Source organism: Rhodotorula toruloides (assembly GCF_000320785.1).
Source record: "Rhodotorula toruloides NP11 unplaced genomic scaffold Scaffold6, whole genome shotgun sequence".
Classification (NCBI taxonomy): domain Eukaryota; kingdom Fungi; phylum Basidiomycota; class Microbotryomycetes; order Sporidiobolales; family Sporidiobolaceae; genus Rhodotorula; species Rhodotorula toruloides.
Genome location: NW_015622966.1, coordinates 197,019 through 208,572, shown reverse-complemented (window position 1 = coordinate 208,572; position 11,554 = coordinate 197,019). Strand labels below are relative to the sequence as shown.

The 11,554-nt window shown below is 61.8% G+C and overlaps 3 protein-coding genes across 3 annotated transcripts in view; 1 reads left to right on the top strand and 2 right to left on the bottom strand.

Annotated features, from left to right (window-relative positions):
• Window positions 1-2,874, bottom strand: part of RHTO_07156 (protein-nucleus import-related protein) — a gene marked incomplete at both ends in the record, with an annotated part of 3,680 nt that extends 806 nt beyond the window's left edge. Inside the window, 12 exons of the mRNA XM_016420814.1 lie at window positions 44-229; window positions 287-423; window positions 507-1,138; window positions 1,221-1,379; window positions 1,476-1,557; window positions 1,615-1,745; window positions 1,813-1,924; window positions 1,988-2,046; window positions 2,115-2,198; window positions 2,284-2,410; window positions 2,481-2,603; window positions 2,678-2,874. Of these exons, the coding sequence (XP_016274541.1) occupies window positions 44-229; window positions 287-423; window positions 507-1,138; window positions 1,221-1,379; window positions 1,476-1,557; window positions 1,615-1,745; window positions 1,813-1,924; window positions 1,988-2,046; window positions 2,115-2,198; window positions 2,284-2,410; window positions 2,481-2,603; window positions 2,678-2,874 (2,029 nt within the window). The remainder of the gene's footprint in view (window positions 1-43; window positions 230-286; window positions 424-506; window positions 1,139-1,220; window positions 1,380-1,475; window positions 1,558-1,614; window positions 1,746-1,812; window positions 1,925-1,987; window positions 2,047-2,114; window positions 2,199-2,283; window positions 2,411-2,480; window positions 2,604-2,677) is intronic.
• A 377-nt stretch (window positions 2,875-3,251) lies between these two features.
• RHTO_07155 (aspartic-type endopeptidase) lies at window positions 3,252-5,699 on the bottom strand (the record flags this gene model as incomplete). Its single annotated transcript, XM_016420813.1, has 7 exons — window positions 3,252-3,638; window positions 3,742-3,870; window positions 3,927-3,985; window positions 4,094-4,513; window positions 4,572-4,840; window positions 4,900-4,965; window positions 5,029-5,699. The coding sequence occupies 7 exons, from the start codon at window positions 5,697-5,699 to the stop codon at window positions 3,252-3,254; spliced, it is 2,001 nt and encodes a 666-aa protein (XP_016274540.1).
• A 615-nt stretch (window positions 5,700-6,314) lies between these two features.
• Window positions 6,315-11,301, top strand: RHTO_07154 (Rho GTPase-activating protein; the record flags this gene model as incomplete). The annotated part of the gene is made up of 15 exons (XM_016420812.1): window positions 6,315-7,296; window positions 7,355-7,429; window positions 7,491-7,751; window positions 7,833-7,964; window positions 8,024-8,138; window positions 8,222-8,322; window positions 8,381-8,414; window positions 8,488-8,518; window positions 8,620-8,728; window positions 8,801-9,018; window positions 9,478-9,728; window positions 9,791-10,223; window positions 10,280-10,329; window positions 10,385-10,519; window positions 10,584-11,301. 15 exons carry the CDS (start codon window positions 6,315-6,317, stop codon window positions 11,299-11,301), a joined length of 3,645 nt encoding a protein of 1,214 aa, XP_016274539.1.
• Between the last annotated feature and the right edge of the window lie 253 nt (window positions 11,302-11,554).

Sequence of the window (11,554 nt, the reverse complement as noted above, 5' to 3'; positions counted from 1 at the left end):
CTCTCCCTCTGCAACTCCCTCTCCCTCCTCCCAATCCCCTCACCCTGCAACTCAATCTTCTCCATCAACAGCCGATTAACCTCCGCCGCATGCGCGCGGCTCTTCTCCTCCATATCTCGCACGATCTTCTTCAGCTTGTCGACTTCGGCTTCGAGGGCGGACTTTTCGGACGAGACCGAGGCGCGCAGGGAGTGCAGGATCTCCAGTTGGTCTTTGTTGACGAGGTTGACTGCAGCGGTGCGAGCTTAGCGACGAGAAACTCAGCCAGAGGAGGAAGCGGACGCACGGTCAGACTTGGCGACGGTTAGCTCCCGCTCCTGCGAGACGAGCTTGACGTCGAGTTCGGCGTGCTCGCGGCGGACTTTCTCGAGCTCGTCGACCGTCTCGTTCAGTCGTTGTCGGAGGGCGAGAGCAGCTTCGGGACTGCGCACGGCGAAAGACATCATCAGCCTTTTGAGCTACTCCTGGTGTAGACCCTCAGTGACAGACGACGGAACGCAACGCACCCGTCTCCCAACCTCGACTTGCCGCTCATGATCTCCTCGAGCTGCGCATTAAGCACGAGCTTCTCGCGATGTTCGCGCAAGTAATCCTTCTCATACTTGCCCTTCATCCGATTCGCGTCCTCCAGCAAGTTCTCCAGCACGATCAGCCTCGATGAGTCGGCCTTGTCGCCCTTGGCGTTCTTAAGTTCGCGCTCGAGTCGTCGAATGCGGAGCTTAAGGTCTGTCGTTGTCGTGCCGGCCAAGGCGTCGTCCAACTCGGCCGCGACGCCGCCTTCAAGCGCGAGCGAGTCGTCCCCGTCAATCCCGCTCTCCCGCCGCCCGCCCGCTCCAGGCCGCCGCCTTTTCCCCGCTCCATCACCCATCTCAAGCTCCTTCACCTTCTCCTCATACAACACCAGTGCCTCGCCCTCCTTCTGTCTCTCCTCCTCCGCGACCCTCAACTTCTCCCTCGTCCGCTCCAGTTCCAAGCGCAACTTGTCCGTCTCGCGCTGCAAGTCGGACGAGTTGGACTCGAGAGAGTCGATCTTGGACTTGTACGACTCCATGAGTGGCTTGAAGGCTGAGACTTTTTGGTATTCTTCTTCGAGAGAGGCGTTCTTATCGAGCAGGTCGGCGTTCTGGTCTTCGAGCGTCTGCGAACATGCCCTCGAAACGCTATCAGCCCGCGGCGCGACGACTCGAGCGAGTGCTGCGGGGATGAGAGCGCCGACGCACCTTGAGCATCCTCCTCGTCTCAGCTGCCTCCTCGAGCTTCTTCTTGTACTTCTCAATCACGTTTTCCTGCTTCTTGGCCTTCTCGCTCGCGTGACGATATTCGTCCATCTGGTCTTTGAGGCGGAGGGCTTCTTCCGCTTTTGGCGCGAGGTCGTCGACCTGCGGTATGGACAGGTGTTGGTCAACTTCTGGCGCACGGAAGCGGGCCGAAGCGGAAGACTCCGCATGAGCCAGTACAGCGGGAAGACGACTGACCTTCCTCGTCAAATCCTCGACCACCTTAGCCTGCCGCTCGACAACCTGTTCCGCCTCCCCAAGCTGGTTCTCCGTCTTCGTGCTGCTCAAATCCGTCGTCAGCTTGCGGGACTAGCGGGAAAGCGAGAGGCGAACGCACAGCTGTCCCCGCAGCCGCTCGAATTCAGCCTTGTACGTCTGCTCAGGCCGGTCCTTCTTGCTCGCTTCGAGCCGGTCCGCCAACTCGGCTGCTTTCGACTCGGTCATCGCGAGGTTGCTCAGGGTCTCCTCCTGCTCGTGACGGTCATCAGTAGGCGAAGGAGACAAAGAGAGGCAAAGAGAGGGAAAGCACACGCACATGCTGGTCCTTGAGCGAGTTGAACTGCTCAAGCAAGTCTTCGTACATGACCTGCAGCGCCTCCTTGTCGTGCATGATGCGCGACTTTTCGTGTCGGATCTCGTAGAAGTCGCTGCGAGGAGCGCGACGGTAGCGCGTCAGGCAACGCTTCGACCAACAGAGGGAGCAGACGCACTCTACTTCCTCGTCCTCGCCCTCTTCGCGAATGTCGGCTGGTCGGACCTTGCTCATGACCTGCGAACGTGAGGAAGCAGTTAGCGTGCACGCCTGCCCGTGAGCTGGAGAAGCGCAGCGCAACGCACCTGCTCGATCGAGTACATCAATTCGCGCTGGATCCATTCGTCGAGGCTTTGGATGCGCGTGATGTGCTGCTGTTTCTTGTCGGACTGCACAACAGCAAGACGTAAACCAAGGAGAAGGGTCAGACTCGCTCGAAGCCGAACACCCGCACTGAAAGATCGGCTGCCGTACCTGGACAGTCAACGCCAGCACGAGTCCCGCCAACTTGCACACCTCGTCGTCGCTCTCGTCCGCGTTTTTCGCGACTTCTTGCAGGTTGGGCGTGAGGAGGCCGGCTGTTGAAGAATGCAGGACGTCCCTGTTTCGCGAAAACATCTCCTCGTCAGCTTCAGACTGCGCGCTGAGGGTGCGAAGAGAGCCAGACGCACTCGAAGTACCTCACGATTAGCTTGTACAGCCGTTTGAGGTTGTTAAACCGAAGGACCCAGTTCTCGGAAAGTGCTTTGGCGTTCGAGGCAGAGTTGGCCAGCGATCGGAAGTACTCGGCGTCGCTGCGAGCCTCGAATCAGCGCTGCGTCACTTCTTCGCCAAAGAAGCATAGAACGAGGGAGAGCTTCGAACGCACATGTCAACAAGGACCTCCCCGAGGGCAACGCCGTCCTTCAAGTCGTCCAAACCTGCGATCGCCCTCCTGCCCTGCCCGGCACTCCCAGACTGCACTGCAGGCTGCACCTTGACCCATTCGACGAGGGCGTCGGGTAGCCTTGCATGTTCGGTTGTCGAAGCGAGCGAGGAGAACAGGCTCTTGCGCGGCGCTGGCATGGTACCGACGGGTGGATGCGCTGCAAGAGACCCCTATGAATGCCTCGCAAGCAGTCGGTAGTCCCAGCTTGGCGTGTCGAGTGAACCGGTTCGTCGAGGTGGGGTTCGAGCGGGAGATGAGATGGGAGTCGAGTCGCAGGAGCAACGGTGACGCTGCAGAGCGCTGAGCAAGCTTTGAGAAGCCTCGTGAGCTGGCGTTGCTCCCAGCAGGCGATAGCGAGGTTGTACGCAGGTTGACAACCCTCTCCTCCTCGAACGAACAACGCCAACTCTCGCAGTAAGCCCCAAGACAGTGTGAGGAAGAAGCAGCGATGCGTTGCGATGCACGAGAATAACCCAGTGTCTGTCTTTGCGGAACCCCTCGCCCCGCCGCCTCCTCAAACCGCAACAATCGCAACTCCGACGACGAGCGCCGCCGCCGTCCCTCCCACGGCCGCCCATTCAACCAGCGTTCTCCGCACCGCACCGCTCGACGTCCTCCCCGTCCCGCCTCCAGCCTGCACAGCGGTCGTCACCGTATTCGCCGCCACGAGGGTCGTCCTCACGCTCGGCGAACCAGTCGAAGCGTCGCCGCCTATCGTCCCGCTCGGCCCGTAGATTCCGCCTGGTGGAGCAGTGAGGTTCCCGTCGTGCGCTGGGTCGGAAGAGTTCGATGGCCACGAGGGATAGCGGATTAGGGTCGAGTTTGGGGGGAGGGCGAAACCGACGGAGGGTGGGGAGGCGCGGAAGACCGAGTAGACGTTCTTGAGAAACGCGGCGCCGATCTGCAGGTTGAGCGCACGATGAGTATGACGCACTACCAGCGAGAGGCACAAGGTTGGCCCGCAAGGCCAGCGAGTGAGCCTCGAGAGGAAGCCGACCACTCACCACCCAGCTAATCCGACTATTGCTTCCAAAGCTCAGATCAAAGAACGCGCCCAAGCACGTCGCCTGATCCGTCGTCGAGTCGATCCCGAACGGCCCGAGGTTGAAGTCGGCGGTCGACATGTTGTAGGTCTGCTCGTCAACGTCGTCAGCTCCGAGCGAGTCAGCAGGGCAAAGGGAAGACGTACGACGTTACCGAAAGTCAGGCCGACGGTGACGTTCTGCCGGCACGGGTAGGAATAATAGCCTGCGAGATAGGGGCAAATTGTCAGAGTCAATCTCGCCCCCAGCCTGGTACACCCGCCTGACCGCTCCACGCGGCGCACGAGCGACAGTCTCAGAGCGACCGACTCACCGCTATACGCTCCCGTGGCCGCCTTCGCGCCCTGAACCTGCGCATAAATCGCCTGCACGACATCCTTCGGACCGCCGATCAAGGTCGTACCCGTATCGATCGCAACAAACTGTCCCTGCCCCTGCTGCGTCGCCCAACTAGTCACATTCGTCCCATTCACCGCAACCTGGTCCATCCTCACAACCCAGAACGATTCCATCCCCGAAGGGATGGGAACGTAGTTGATTTCGGAAGAGTAGAGAGACGCGTTGAGGTAGCCGAAGGTGAGGGAGCCGCCGGGTTCGATGGCGGACGCGTTGGTGACGTTGACGAAGCGCGTGAGGGAGACTCCGAAGCCGGGGAAGGGGAGGGCGGGCGCTTGGTACAGGTTTTGCCAGAAGGGGGTCACGCCTGATGCGGCGAGCGGTTGCCAGCCGAGGCCTGCGGGCGGGAGCGTCAGTCAACGCTACTTCAGGCTTCGGGGACTAAATGAACGCACCCATGAGACCACCAATGTCTCCGCCCAGCAGATCCCGACTAACACTGTCGACCACCGCAAACGCCTGATTCGAGACGTTGTACCCTCCAAACGAGACGTAATCCTGCACGATCTCTCCCTGCGCCGAGCCCGACCCGTATTTGACGAGGAAGGACGTGTTCATGTCCTTTTGGGTGGTGGAGAGCGAGGTGTTGTAGAGCGGGACGGACGAGGGGCAGCCGGAGGAGGAGGCGCAGAGCTCTTCCGAGGCGACCCACAAGTCGGCGGAACTGTACGAGACGAGTTTGTAAGCGCAACTTCAGGCGAGAAGGGAGCAAGTCGGACGAACCCCGTATCGAGAATGCAGTTCATGTACTGCGCAGGGACGCCGATGCCGACTGGCGCATAGTATGACCTGTTACGAGCGCATGTCAGCCGTCAACATCGACAGTACGAGCGAGAGCAACGCGCGGCGCACAGATCTGCGTCGTAGTTGAGCAGGCGAACCTCGCCGACCGGTGCGTTGCTCGGGGTCGGCAGCGACGTCGGCGCGGTATGTGTCGTGCTGCTCGTCTGCGTCACCGAGCCCAATCCTGATCCCGACAGCGACGACGCTGCGGAACTCCCGCCAACTCCGGCGGTACTGAGCGCGGTGTGAGAACCGAGTGCGCCGCCGCCGGGCGCTCCGAGTTGCCTCTCCTCGATAGCCCGTACTCTTCTCCGTCGTCGTCGACTCGCCTCGACGCCCTCGTCGTCCGCATCTCGCTCGTCGAGGTCAAGCACCGCCTCCTCTCTGCGCACGCTCCGCTGTCCGTCTACCGCCCTCTTTCTGAGCCGCTCCTCGCTCGAACCGTACTTGCCAAGCAGCCTGCCCTTCTCCCTCACGGCCCATCCGCGCAGGATCTCGCGAAGCTCGTCGTCGGAAGCGGCTCGGCGCGCCAAGTGACCGTTCCGTCGCAGCAACGGGATGTGGACGCCTCCCTGTGCGTTCGTAGACGGCGCAGGCGGCGGCGAGTATGTCGTAGGTGCTGCTGTCGCGACTGGAAGCGCTGGCGGAGGTGGTGGAGCGGCTGCCGCGGCGAGATTCGAGAGGAGAGCGGCGCTAGCGGCCAGGAGGACGGCGAGGGGATGGGCGGGCGGCGGGACCATCTTGGCTGGTCACTTCGAGGCTGCAAAGACTTCTTGAGCCTGCAAGAGCGCCCCGGCAGCGTGTTGAAGGCGTGTCGACGAGTGTTCCGCGACGAAGAAGACGAGGAAGGGGTCGAAGCGATGGCGGACGACGGAAGAAGTGTGGGTGGTCGAGGTGCGTTCGCAGAGAGCGTCTGAGCCAGTCCAAGCCAGTCCAAGCAGCTGGTTCGCGCAGAGTCGACTTGTCAAGATGGGAACTTCGCCGTGAGGAAGCGGTTTGGCTGGAGGCATCCACTCGACATCGCTGTAATGCGCTGGTAAGGCTCAATTAGACTCGTATTGCTCGCGCTGGACGCCGCCAAGCTTGTCCCGGCCAGCCGCCCGCTCTTCTCGCATCGCCTGCCACTCTTCTCACCCTCGTTCCTCGTCTTCTTCGTCTTCTCTTCCAGGACGAGCAGGATGGCTGGGTGGGGTCGGTGAAGAGGTGGTCACACTCACTGCCACGCGAAGCTCCTGTTCCTTTGACGGCGGGCACTCCGCGGACTGTCCGGCGCCTCGTCCTCTCCTTTCGACGTCGCTCTTCCTCTCTTCCTTCTCGCGCTTCATTTTGACGACTGGGCTTAAGGCGCTATCCCCATGAGCGTGCCCATGTCGCGCCAGCTGAGCCAGTACGGCTACCCATCATCTCGCTTCTCAGGCGACAGCTACACCGACCTCCATTCCCTCCCCTCGCTGCGGCTCTTTCGTTCCGGACGGGGTTCAGGACACGCAGCGGCACAGGTACTCTCACCTGGAGACACGGAGGACGATGAACCTGGGCCTGGAGGACGAGGACGAGATGGCATCTTCTCCCGCCGCGCCAGATCCGCCTCGCGTTCCTCCCGCGCCCGCGAACGAAGCCGCTCGCTCACCCTCCCACGCGCGCGCACCGCCCCCGTCTCGCCTCCAAGCGACACCGATGCCGCTTCCGACCAGAGCGACCCCTCCTCGCCCCTTTCTCCCTCCTCGCCTTTCTCCCCTTCCGCCCTGGACCACCCACTCTTCGCACCCACATTCACACCGCGCCAACTAGCCCGCCTGCAGCGCTCGTCCCTTCACGCACAGAAGCGCGAGAAGGACAAGGCGAAGCACGCGCATGCGAAGGGCGAGCGGAAGGCTGAGTTGAGGATCGCGATGGGCGTGTTGGAGCTTGTTGAGAGTGAGAAGAAGGTTGGGAAGGAGGGGAGGAAGAGGGGCAGGAGTGCGAGTATGGGCAGGGATAGGACGGTTATCGGCGGTCAAGCGGGAGGAGCGGGAGCGGCGCAGGCGACGCAACAGCCGCAGTGGACGAAGCAGGATGGCTTGTTCGGTATGCTCGAGCAGGTCGAGCACCAGCTCGAGTCGCGGTTCGACGTCGGTCCGCATCCCGCTGCGCCCTCAACCCCTCCCTCCGCCTCCAACGCCTCGAACGCGAAGGAGGGCGTCAAGCGACTGGCTGAGGCAGGAGGAGCGGCGGCGCTCATCAGTCTCGTTGGCGCGGCGGGGGTCGACATGTGGAGGAAGCGGAAGGAGGAGAAGGCGCGGAGGGGGAGTGTGTCGGCTGCGACGCAGACGAAGGCAGCGGAGCCAACCAGTCGCCGTGCGTCTTTCCCTTCCATGCGAGGATTTATCCTGCTAATGACTGACGTCTTGCACAGCGTCCTCGACGCCTGCTGTTGCCGCCCTAGTCCGACCGCGCTCATCTTCCGTCGCTTCCGCTCCGGCAGGTCGCGGTATGTCGACTGCCACGTCCTCGCAGCCACTTTGCTGATGTACATCACGTGCTGCTCGTAGCTGCTCCGCCCGTCTCCCGCCCTCCCTCGATCCCTCACCCCTTCGCGCCTCCCACGCCCAACCTCCCTCCAGCACCTTACCTCTCGTCCCTCACTCCCGTCCAACACCATCTCGTCCGGCATGCCGCTGCTGCCTTGCTCCTCAAGGACCACCGCCATGGCCGAGGAGTGTTCGAGGGGATTGAGAGAGTTCTTGAGAGAATGTGGGAGAGAGGGGAGGAGGTGGGATATGTGCATGGGGGTGGGAAGGGAAGGCCGGTCAGTGCGTTGCGATTCTTCTCCTGCTGGGCTCTCTCGTCCACAGCGGGATGCTCGAGCTGAACGGCCCCTTCATGACGCACAGAACTCTTCGGCACGCCCCTCAAGTACCTCACGAAGCACGAAGGCGTCGACTCGTTTCACGGCGCCAATCCGCACGGAACAGTCCGCATTCCGGAGTTCGTCGATCACTGCATCACGGCGCTCAAGATGATGGGTGCGTTCGCGCTGATCGACCTTCTCACGAGGATCAAGGCTGACGAGTAACGAGCGCAGACATGACCACCGAAGGCATCTTGCGCAAGTCGGGCAAGTTCCGCGTTGTGAACGAGATCATCAACGCGCTCGACTCGAGCGGCGGGAACGATACGGTCATCGACCTCGCTGCTCTGTGAGCTCGCATGTCCTCTGCGACGCCTGCGAGTGCATCGAATCGCATTAGACGTGCTGAAGGATGATTTTGTCTCCTCGCAGCGACCCGATCACCCTGGCTGACTTGTTCAAGCGATTTTTGGCCGCTCTTCCCGACCCCGTTTTGACTGGCCACCTCTTCAACCTGTTCATCGCCTGCTCGCGTGCGTCGAGCTTACTACTGCTACTCGGAAATCGAAGGCTGAGTGGCTCTCTCCGCAGACATCAAGAACGTCGGGATCCGGAGAAGGGCAATGTGCGTCCTTCGGCTCGTTTTCCTCCCTTCTTCTCACTACGTCGGCTCATCAGTTGCCCTTCGTCCCGAGCAGGCACCTCGTCATCTGCCTCATGCCGCGAGCGGTGAGTGCCGAAGCTTCCTGGGCGCTGCGCTGGGCGAATTTTCGAAGGCCCAGTCCGCATTCAACTCCGGTGTCCGAAGGCACTTATCAAATTTGTTGCAGAACCGCGACGTCATGGAAGTCATCTTCCTCTTCCTCGACTGGCTCTCGACCTTTGCGCACATCACGGTCAAGGACGGGAACAAGATGGAGCTGACTTCGATCGCGAAGAGTGCGTCGACCGTTCGTTCGTACTCAGTTCTCCACGTGCTGACCAAGCGTTACTCTCGCACCATCAACGCAGTCATGGCTCCAACCCTCCTCCGCCCGCTCCACCGCCCGCCTCACCCACACGAAGTCCCCTCAATGATCTCCTCCGTCCTCCTCCTCCTCGAAGACCAGCACCTCCTTCACTCGGTACCCGTCGAACTCGCGCAAGTCTTGCATATCGAGGTACCGAAGGAGCACTTGGGGAAGAAGGGTGCGGCGGAAAGCGGTGGGTTGGTGGCGTGGTTGGAGAAGGTGCTGTGACGAGCAGGCGAGGTGTACGAGTCTGTGTTTGATATGTAGTACTACATCTTGCGTCCGTTAACGAGCGGGGTGAGCGATAGCTCGTGAGGAGGAGGAAGATGCGACTTCTTGTAAGCACGACGGCTTCGTTCCGGCTTGTGAGGGGGCGCATGTATGGAAGACCCCCTCGCAATGCCTCGAGAACCCAGTCACCGGCTTACAGTCCGTTTGAACAGAGGACGACTTTCCCTTTCTCCCTCGAGGGACGCTCTCCTTCCTACCGCTCACTCCGCTCCCGCTCTTCTCGCTTGCGCTGCTTCCGAGCTGCTTCGAGACGCTTGTTCAGCGCACCGAACCTGCTGCTGCACGGCTCCATCGCTTCCTCACACCGTTCGACCCTCTCCCATCTTCATCAGTGCGCCCACTCAAATCCCGCCCTTGCACCTCCCACACCGACTGAGACCCGCGCAGGAGACGATGGACCCGTCGAAAGACGTGTTTGAGGACACTAGCATGCTCGATGACCCCGCCGACGACGACTACGCTCCTCCCGGCGGGTCACGCAGCACCGCCTCGCCCAAGTCCCGCGCGAGCAAGTCGAATAAAGGTTCGCCGACGACTCCGAGCAAGGGCAAAGGGCGCGAGAGGAGGAAGAGCGCCGAGCCGGCGGCTCAGCCAAAGCGCAATGTGCCGTTCCCGCTGTTCGACTTGCCAGGCGAAATGTGCGTTCCGCTCTTCCGTACGAATGCCTGCGGTCTTACTGACGATCATCCTCCCGCAACAGCATCGACGCCATAATCTATTCGCCCATCCTTCGCGTTCACGACCACCTCCGTCTCGCCGCAACCTGCCGCTCCCTCCGCTCGGCCTACTACACCCCGCCTCCCTCCGGAAAAGGCTTCGCCTCCTTTAGGTCGCCCATCTGGAAAGCCCTTACGAAAGAGCGCAACTTCGAGTCGCTCGGCAAGAACCGCTATTACTACGGAAACGGCGCGTACTCCTATGGAGGCGGGCAGAGCAAGGAGGAGAGCGACCGGATTCTCAAGCACCTCTGGAGTCGCGAGGACCGCATTGACCCCGACAAGATGCTCGTTCTCGCTCAGAAGACGGTCGCGGGTCGTAAGGGGCGCGGAGGAGTTGTCATGCCGTCGACGGTGGTTGTGCAGCCGGTCAGGAGCGTCGAATGGGACGACGTGATCGCGACGCTCTCGACGCAGGTGCGTTCGCACGCTTCGATCTGTACTACTTCGCTAATAGCCGGAATCGCTTGCAGCGAATCACTAAGACGACCGCCAAGTCCGAGTACAAGCTCAACGACAGCGAGTGCGTCCACTGCAGCCTCTCGCTGACGCGCAGTACTGACGACATCAGTACGCAGACTCTCCCGTCTCAGCTACCGGGAGAGGCGCAATCCGCACTACCGCTTCGCAGCGCCCATGCAGCTCTACCTCGAAATCGCGGTCGAGACGCTCGCCTTCCGCCTTCACGGTGGCTATGCAGGTCATGTCGCTCTGTACGTACCGCCCCTTACCTTCGACCTTTCTCACACTCGCTGACTTCCCGCTTCACGCATTCAGGCTCAAGAAGCGCGAGTCGGCGGCGGCCAAGGCGGCTCAGACGAAGCGTGCCAAGCTCGACGGGACGTGGGTCTCGCCGAAACAGAAGACGAAGGTTGAACAGGAGCAGGCATACGGGGACGAGGGCGAGGACGACGAGCATATCTTCAGTCCTCCGTCGCCGCCTGCCTTCGGTGCCTTCCCTGCTACCCCTGCTTTTGGCGGCGCCGTGGCAGCTGGCACCTCCAGCTTGAGCCATCTCTTCGCTCCGAGTCCCTTCACCCAGTCGCCACCTCCCTCGTCCTCCTCGGCCGTCCCTTCGCACCTCGCCGGCTTCATCGGTCTCCAGCCCGCCTCCACCTCGACGCTTCCAGCCCTTCCCGCGCTCCAGCAGCCCTATCAGCCGCACAGTAACTTCACGCCTCCGGCCGCACCCGTCGCAGGCCCGTCGGTCATCGTCAAGCCAGACCCGGCCCCTATGCCTTTGGTCCGCGAGGCTGGGACGTCCACCGCAACCTCGACGCCGCCTGACGCCAAGCTCGAGCTCAAGAGGGAGGAGGAGGAGGAGCCGAATGCGCGTGTCGCTCCGCCTGCTGCTGCGGAGGTCGACGTCAAGCCGGAGATCAAGCCGGAGGAGACGGACGAGGCTGAAGAGGGAGGCAGGAGGACGAGCAGGCGCAGGGGCGCGAAGAGGAGCTACAAGCAGTACGCGGACGGAGGGTTTGACGTCTTTGAGTGAATGGAGCGCGGAGGATGGACTCGCTTGCATGGAAGCCGCTTAGGCCTGAACGCTTCGGGATTGTCTTGCTTGTGTAGTGCGCTTAATGGTCGTGCATAGCAGTGCATCGCCTCTTGTCAGACACGGCTTATTCGCGAGAAGAGCGAGGAGTGGTGGTGGACCGAAGCGGCGGCGCGGGGCGAGCGGTGGACCGGCCTAATTCCGTCGGGTGGTCCATCGTGGAGCTCTCCACGTCCTCAGCAAGGCAGTCGAG